The 8,749-nt window shown below is 44.2% G+C and overlaps 1 protein-coding gene across 1 annotated transcript; it reads left to right on the top strand.

Moving 5' to 3' along the window:
- The first annotated feature begins 883 nt into the window (after positions 1–883).
- Positions 884–2,675, top strand: LOC133571885 (uncharacterized). The gene is made up of 2 exons (XM_061924405.2): positions 884–2,174; positions 2,466–2,675. Exon 1 carries the CDS (start codon positions 1,001–1,003, stop codon positions 1,949–1,951), a length of 951 nt encoding a protein of 316 aa, XP_061780389.1. The 5' UTR covers positions 884–1,000; the 3' UTR covers positions 1,952–2,174; positions 2,466–2,675.
- Positions 2,676–8,749: the final 6,074 nt, after the last annotated feature.

Here is an 8,749-nt window from a genome sequence, read left to right as displayed (position 1 = left end):
TATACCCAAACAAAATTATTTTAGGTATAATTTTTTGTTCACTGGCGTGTGGTTTGGACATGTCTTCTTCGTTGGTTGTCCTGCAATTTGATTGGATGAATGCTGTGTGATGAAAACAAAGTAGATCTAATTTGATTGGCTGTTGTACTGAGACCACACCAGCTGACACACGCAACGCTGATAGACAAGTACACAATGAAAAATACGGAGCGCTCCCGAATAACTTTTTCATCTTTGGGTTTTGGGGAAAGTAGCAAGTCATGTCAAGTCATGTCAATTCAAAAGGCTCAAGTCCAAGTGAAGTCACAAGTCATTGATGTTAAAGTCTAAGTCGAGTTGCAAGTCTTTTTACATTTTGTCAAGTCGAGTCTAAAGTCATCAAATTCATGACTCGAGTCTGACTCGAGTCCAAGTCATGTGACTCGAGTCCACACCTCTGCTATATACAAACAATTATACTTCCATTATTATTTATATCTCACATTTTGTTTTTAATTAACATTGATCATAGTATTAATTACAGTGTTGATTCAAGAGTGATATATTTTTTCAAGACATTGGTCTTAAAGTGTTTTTTAAATGTGTGAATGGAACTGGAACATTTGAAGGAATCATCCAAGCTGTTCCACAGTTGAACCCCCCTGACAGAAACACATCTACTTTTTAAGCTCCTTCTTATGTTTGCTTTCTGAAAGACAGCCAAACCTCTGAGGTCATAGGGATTCTCTTTGGGTTTGAACCTCTCCTGTAGACACAGAGGCAGCATGTGGTTATGAGCTTTGTACGTCACAATAGCAGTGTTGAGGTCAACAATATAGTGCAGTTTTAATGTTTTTAATTTAATAAACAGAGCATTGGTATTCTGCACCCAGGTACAGAGCGAGTGTATGCAGAACTTCGAAGACATTACTGGATTTTGCGAGGACGACAAGCAGTCAGGCACCATCAGCATAATTGCCCATCTTGTCAACGCTGGCGAGCTCAACCGACAGTCCCAAGGATGGCAGATCTGCCACCACAACGCCTCAGACTTCTCTGTCCACCCTTCCATTCAACAGGTGTGGATTGTTTTGGACCTTATCTGGTCAAAGTGGGCAGAAGATCAGAGAAACGGTGGGGTGTCATTTTTAAGTGTCTTACAACTCGAGCAGTTCACATCGAACTCCTCAACTCCATGGATGCCGATGCATTCCTTCTCGCTCTACGTCGGTTCATTGCCAGGAGGGGAAGACCAAGAGAGGTACTGTCAGATTGTGGGACCAACTTCCGAGGAGCCGAAAGAGAACTCAGGACAGTGTTTGCAGAGATGGAACCTCAACTAAGAGAGCAACTGACAGAATATCAGAATGACTTCAAATTTAACCCTCCAAATGCACCTCATTTTGGTGGGGCATGGGAACGGGAAATTAGATCCATCAAGGCCAGTCTCCAAGTTGCAGTAGGAGGGCAGTCAGTCACAGAAGATGTCTTGCACACAACTCTAGTGGAAGTGGAGGGGATACTGAACTCAAACCCACTAGGGTACGTATCATCTGATGTTTCTGATCTGGACCCAATCACCCCAAACATCCTTCTCATGGGGCGGCGGGATTCTGCACTGCCGCAAGTAGTTTACGTCCCAGCTGTCATGGGGCGGCGGAGATGGCGCCATTGTCAAACACTTGTGGATCAGTTTTGGATCCACTTCATCCGCAGTTATCTACCCACTTTGCAGACCAGGTCAAAATGGCAGAGGTCGTCCGAAAACATAACCATCAACACTGTAGTTCTGATGGTGGACCCTTCACTTCCAAGAGCACAGTGGCCCATCGGCAGAGTGGTTAAGACCATTCCGAGTCAAGATGGACAGGTCAGGGCTGCTGAGGTTATGGCCAAGAGTAAAGTCTACACCAGACTGGTAGCTCGCTTGATCCCACTTCCAAGTTTAGAGGATGACAGTAAGGACACTTGAAGAATTCCTGTAGTTACACATTTGTTGTACAAATGTGGGGGCGGCTGTTAAGAATTCTCCATGTTTATCTATGTTTTCAGTTACTTTATTTTGAAGCATTTCTTGACAGTGTCACTTCCGCTTCCTTCCTGTAGGGGTCACTTCCGCTTCCCTTTTGACGTGTGTTAATGTGTGCTGACTTGTTTCTCTGCTACGTTTAATCGGTGCTCTAGTCTTTGACGATGTGAGTATGTTGATTATTATATAAGACTAATTTAGTTTATTAATAGACATCACTGTGTTTGTGTAACATTTAGTGGTGTTTTATGAGTATTATTGGTGCTGTGTTGTCAAAATGCTACGAGCTAACATCTCCCTGTTAAGGATAGCATTGTTGCTGCTAATGTGGCTAGCTCACATGCCATTGTCGAAATGCAATATATTATGTCTCTAGTATTTTACTTTGAGCATACATTTATATTGTTGTTTAGTTAAATGACATAAATGTTGATGGGTGTTTGCTTCTGATTTACAGATACTAACTAACTAAAGAAATGAACCTAAACCAATATGCACCATTAAAGTTGGAAGAGTCCAAATGATGACTGTGTGTTCTCTGACCGGAACCCCAACGTGGTCAATATCCGAAAAAACCCAGTCGCAGAGTTTAATACTCAACAGGTATGGTCATGATAATCCGCATAATTTACAATTCTAATCGCTTTCTTTTGAAGTAAGAATATAATATATCTACAAGGTTAATGTAGGTTGCTTCTCTTTCTTCCCCTCCATTTTTCTGCATTATTTCATATTTCAAGTTATCATTAAATATATGTATTGTTGCATTTGAACAACTGTATTGTTGATAATAAAGGTAAATTATTGGTATTGTTCATTATCAATAGCGCTATTTCTATTGGTATTTGTATTGCTCCATTTGTAGTGTAATAATGTTCATTGTCATTTCTGTATTATTTTTTATTTTCGCTAACTGCTTATTTGCTATCACATTTACCATCATATTTGTACATGTCCTATTTGCTGATGTTGCTCTATTGTTGTTGTTGTGTTTGCTGTTGTTGTTTTTGTCTCTCTGTCTAATCCCCCTCTTGTCCCCACAATTTCCCCCTCTGTCTTCTTTTTTTTCTCTTTCTATCCCCTCCTGCTCCGGCCCGGCTGCACCAAATGATAATATAAATGCATTTAATAAAGTCAAATACAAATAAGGCAACAAGAGAAGTATCCTACACTTCTCTTTTGTAAAGTAAATCTGAACAGCCGATATGGGCATCTACATCAACTATATGATTTGCCCGAGAAGCTGGACAGGACCAAAAAAAAAAAAAAAAAAAAAAAGTAAGAATGTAGAGTTGATGTTTGATTTGTAATTGTTACCCCAGATTTCAACACAATAATTAAGATATGGGAGTACGAAAGAATTATATAACATGTTAAGAGCCTTTTGATTTACAGAGTTTTTGATTTTATGTAACATAGCAATAATTGTTGCCATCTTTGTCTTAAGTATATTTATGTACAGTTTCCAATTTAATTTATCATCAACATTTTGTTGAATACACCCTTTCTATCTCAATATCATCAATTCTTATATGACACTGTATGTTATTTTCCTATATTTCCAAAAATTATATATTTTGTTTTATTTAGGTTGATTGATAGTTTATTGGTTGAGGTGAGGGATGCCGTCAGGCTGAAGAAGGAGTCCTATCGGGTTCTTTTGGCTCATGGGACTCCTGAGGCAGCAGACAGGTACCGACAGGCCAAGCGGTGTGCGGCTTCAGCGGTCGCGGAGGCAAAAACTCGGACATGGGAGGAGTTCGGAGAGGCCATGGAAAAAGACTTCCGGACGGCTTCGAAGCAATCCTGGACCACCATCCGCCGCCTCAGGAAGGGGAAGCAGTGCAGTGTCAACACCGTGTATGGTGGGGATGGTGCTCTGCTGACCTCGACTGCGGATGTTGTGGATCGGTGGAGAGAATACTTCGAAGACCTCCTCAATCCTACCAGCACGTCTTCCTATGAGGAAGCAGGGCCTGTGGAATCTGTGGTGGGCTCTCCTATTTCTGGGGCTGAGGTTGCCGAGGTAGTTAAAAAGCTCCTCGGTGGCAGGGCCCCGGGGGTGGATGAGATCCGCCCGGAGTTCCTTAAGGCTCTGGATGTTGTGGGGCTGGCTTGGTTGACAAGGCTCTGCAACATCGCGTGGACATCGGGGGCGGTACCTCTGGATTGGCAGACCGGGGTGGTGGTTCCTCTCTTTAAGAAGGGGAACCGGAGGGTGTGTTCCAACTATCGTGGGATCACACTCCTCAGCCTTCCCGGTAAGGTCTATTCAGGTGTACTGGAGAGGAGGCTACGCCGGATAGTCGAACCTCGGATTCAGGAGGAACAGTGTGGTTTTCGTCCTGGTCGTGGAACTGTGGACCAGCTCTATACTCTTGGCAGGGTCCTTGAGGGTGCATGGGAGTTTGCCCAACCAGTCTACATGTGTTTTGTGGATTTGGAGAAAGCATTCGACCGTGTACCCCGGGAAGTCCTGTGGGGAGTGCTCAGAGAGTATGGGGTAACGGACTGTCTTATTGTGGCAGTTCGCTCCCTGTATAATCAGTGTCAGAGCTTGGTCCGCATTGCCGGCAGTAAGTCGGACACGTTTCCAGTGAGGGTTGGACTCCGCCAAGGCTGCCCTTTGTCACCGATTCTGTTCATAACCTTTATGGACAGAATTTCTAGGCGCAGTCAGGGCGTTGAGGGTATCTGGTTTGGTGGCTGCAGGATTAGGTCTCTGCTATTTGCAGATGATGTGGTCCTGATGGCTTCCTCCGGCCAAGATCTTCAGCTCTCACTGGATCGGTTCGCAGCCGAGTGTGAAGCGACTGGGATGGGAATCAGCACCTCCAAGTCCGAGTCCATGGTTCTCTCCCGGAAAAGGGTGGAGTGCCATCTCCGGGTTGGGGAGGAGATCTTGCCCCAAGTGGAGGAGTTCAAGTACCTCGGAGTCTTGTTCACGAGTGGGGGAAGAGTGGATCGTGAGATCGACAGGCGGATCGGTGCGGCGTCTTCAGTAATGCGGACGCTGTATCGATCCGTTGTGGTGAAGAAGGAGCTGAGCCGGAAGGCAAAGCTCTCGATTTACCGGTCGATCTACGTTCCCATCCTCACCTATGGTCATGAGCTTTGGGTCATGACCGAAAGGACAAGATCACGGATACAAGCGGCCGAAATGAGTTTCCTCCGCCGAGTGGCGGGGCTCTCCCTTAGAGATAGGGTGAGAAGCTCTGTCATTCGGGGGGAGCTCAAAGTAAAACCGCTGCTCCTCCACATCGAGAGGAGCCAGATGAGGTGGTTCGGGCATCTGGTCAGGATCCCACCCGAACGCCTCCCTAGGAAGGTGTTTCGGGCACGTCCGACCGGTAGGAGGCCACGGGGAAGACCCAGGACACGCTGGGAAGACTATCTCTCCCGGCTGGCCTGGGAACGCCTCGGGATCCCCCGGGAGGAGCTGGACAAAGTGGCTGGGGAGAGGGAAGTCTGGGCTTCCCTGCTTAAGCTGCTGCCCCCGCGACCCGACCTCGGATAAGCGGAAGAAGATGGATGGATGGATGGATGGATAGTTTATTGGCATCAAACCATTGCTTTAGTATGTGGAGTTCACTCTCTACAGTCTCTAAGAGTTGGCCAAGGTCCTGCCCAGAACAGTACAGACTTGTATCATCAGCAAAGAGAATACAGTTGAGTTATTTTAAAGATTTTACAGATATCATTGATATACAATAAAAAACAATTTTGGTCCCAGTACAGAACCTTGGGGCACTCCATGTGTTATAATCGTTTTAATTGAATCTACATTGTTCATATGCACATACTGTTCTCTGCCACCAAGATAACTTTTCAACCAATCATGAGCAAGACCTCTGACACCATACCTCTGCATTTTGTTTAAAAGTAATGTGTGATCGATGGTGTCAAAGGCCTTGCTCAGGTCAATAAAAAAGCCAACAGCAAACTCCCTCTTATCAATTGCAGTGGTTATGTCATGATGTGGAGGTGACGAACCCCAAGATGCAGAGATGACAGGCGGTGTACAAGAAAACATGGTTTTAATGTAAAAAAAAAAAGGTGAAAACAAAATGGCGCACAAGGCGAAGGCACAACTTAACGCAGGAAACAAAAGCTAACACTTAGCCTGAACTATGGACATGAAACAAAAAGTCGTTAACTGTGGCATAAATAAACAAAACTTACTTGGCAAGGCACGAGCAGCATGAACTAAGCATTAAATCATCAGCATGAACTATGGTATCTCCAGAAAACAAGCATGAACAGAGCATTGCATAAAACATGGAGTCCACAGCATACAACAAACAATACTCCAGCACTGACTGGAGGGCAAGGCAGGTTTAAATAATGCCTCTGATTAGTGCTCGGGCAGCAGGTGAGCGGGCGAACACTTATCAGAGGCAGGTGGAAATAATAAGTAACCATGGTAACTAAAACAAACAAGGGTGCACAAAAAACAGGAACTATGAAGTCCAAAACTAACAGAACATAAAACATGATCCGGGACATGGATCATGACAGGTTACCTCCTCAACTAGTTCTATCACTGCCATGGAAGTGGACCTGTTTGATTGAAAACCGTATTGGTGTTCACTTAGCAAGTAATGCTTATCAATAAAACTGTCTAATCTTGACACAAATAATATTTCAAGGACTTTTGACAATTGTGTGAGTAGAGAAATAGGCCTATATTTGGTGAACTGATGCTTATCTCCACTTTTGAAGATGGGAATAACTTTTGCCGTTTTCATTTTCTTTGGGAAGACACCTTTTATAAAAGAAATATTGCATTTTTAAGTGAAGGGAACATCTATAAAATCAACAAATTCTTTGAACAGAGAAAAGTCCAAGTCACAGCAGTCTGTTGATTTCTTGTTTTTCTGAGAATTTACAATTTTTGTGATTTCACTTTCATGAACGGGGTAAATAAAAAACGATTCTAAGTTGTTTTGCATGGTTTGTTCATTTAAATTTGACACTGTTTTCAGGTTGTACAATTTCATTTGCTAAATTAGGTACAACATTCACAAAGAAGGTGTTAAAAGCATCCGTTATTTCCTTAGGGTCATTTATAGTTTGATTATTTTCTATGAAATAACTTGGATGTTCCTCATTTGTCATGTTTTTTTTAATGATACCATTTAAAACTTTCCACGTACCCTAACTTGAATAAAATATTAATAAAATGTTCATGACTTGAATGAAATATTACTATAATGTTCATAAGATGATTTAAATATTACTAAAGTGTTCATAACTTGATTAAAAAAATACTAAAAATGTTCATAACGTGATTGAAATATAACTAAAATGTTCATAACTTGATTGAAATATTACTAAAATGTTCATGACTTCATTGAAACATTACTAAAATGTTAATACTTTGATTGAAAATTACTAAAATGTTTATAACGTGATTGAATTATTACTAAAAGGTTCATAACATAATTGAAATATTACTAAAATGGATTATTACATAATTGAAATATTACATAACTTGATTGAAATATTACTAAAATGTTTTTACTTTAAATGAAATATTACTAAAATGTTTATAACTTGACATTTTACATTTTAGTTATAACTTGGCTCCTCTCTGAGCTGCCACCTTACCGTGGTAGAGGAGTTTGCGTGTCCCAATGATCCAAGGAGCTCTGTTGTCCGGGGGCTTTATGTCCCCTGGTAGAGTCTCCCAAGACAAACTGGTCCTAGGTGAGGGATCAGACAAAGAGCAGCTCGAAGACCTCCATGAAAAATAAAAACAAAGGACCCAGATTTCCCTCACCCGGACGCGGGTCACCGGGGCCCCCCTCTGGAACCAAGCCCGGAGGTGGGGCACAATGGCGAGCGCCTGGTGGCCAGGCCTGTCCCCATGGGGCCCGGCCGGGCACAGCCCGAAGAGGCAACGTGGGTTCCCCCCTCCAATGGGCTCACCACCCATAGCAGGGGTCATAGAGGTCGGGTGTGATGTGAGCTGGGCGGCAGCCGAAGGTAGGGCACTTGGCGGTCCGATCCTCGGCTACAGAAGCTAGCTCTTGGGACGTGGAACGTCACCTCGCTGAGGGGGAAGGAGCCTGAGCAAGTGCGCGAGGTGGAGAAGTTCCGGCTAGATATTGTCGGACTCACTTCGACGCACAGCAAAGGCTCTGGAACCAGTTCTCTCGGGAGGGGCTGGACTCTCTTCCACTCTGGCATTGCCGACAGTGAGAGGCGACGGGCTGGGGTGGAAATTCTTGTTGCCCCACGGCTCAGAGCCTGCACGTTGGAGTTCAACCCGGTGGACGAGAGGGTAGCTTCCCTCCGCCTTCGGGTTGGGAAACGGGTCCTGACTGTGGTTTGCGCTTATGCGCCAAGCCGCAGCTCTGAGTACCCACTCTTTTTGGATTCACTCGAGGGAGTACTTTAGAGTGCTCCCCCGGGTGATTCCCTCGTTCTACTGGGGGACTTCAACGCTCATGTTGGCAACGACAGTGAAACCTGGAGAGGCGTGATTGGGAAGAATGGCCGCCCGGATCTGAACCCAAGCGGTGTTTTGTTATTGGACTTTTGTGCCCGTCACAGATTGTCCATAACAAACACCATGTTCAAACATAAGGGTGTCCATATGTGCACTTGGCACCAGGACACCCTAGACCGCAGTTCCATGATCGACTTTGTAGTTGTGTCATCAGATTTGCGGCCTCATGTTTTGGACACTCGGGTGAAGAGAGGGGCGGAGCTTTCTACTGATCACCACCTGGTGGT

This window comes from Nerophis lumbriciformis, linkage group LG29 (genome assembly GCF_033978685.3).
Source record: "Nerophis lumbriciformis linkage group LG29, RoL_Nlum_v2.1, whole genome shotgun sequence".
NCBI classification, from domain to species: domain Eukaryota; kingdom Metazoa; phylum Chordata; class Actinopteri; order Syngnathiformes; family Syngnathidae; genus Nerophis; species Nerophis lumbriciformis.
The sequence above is the reverse complement of the archived record's forward strand: the minus strand, read 5'-3'. Positions and strand labels throughout refer to the sequence as shown.

Bases quoted from the DNA above. Each gene is read 5' to 3' on its own strand.
- LOC133571885 (XM_061924405.2), top strand. From the start codon at position 1,001: ATGGCAGATCTGCCACCACAACGCCTCAGACTTCTCTGTCCACCCTTC.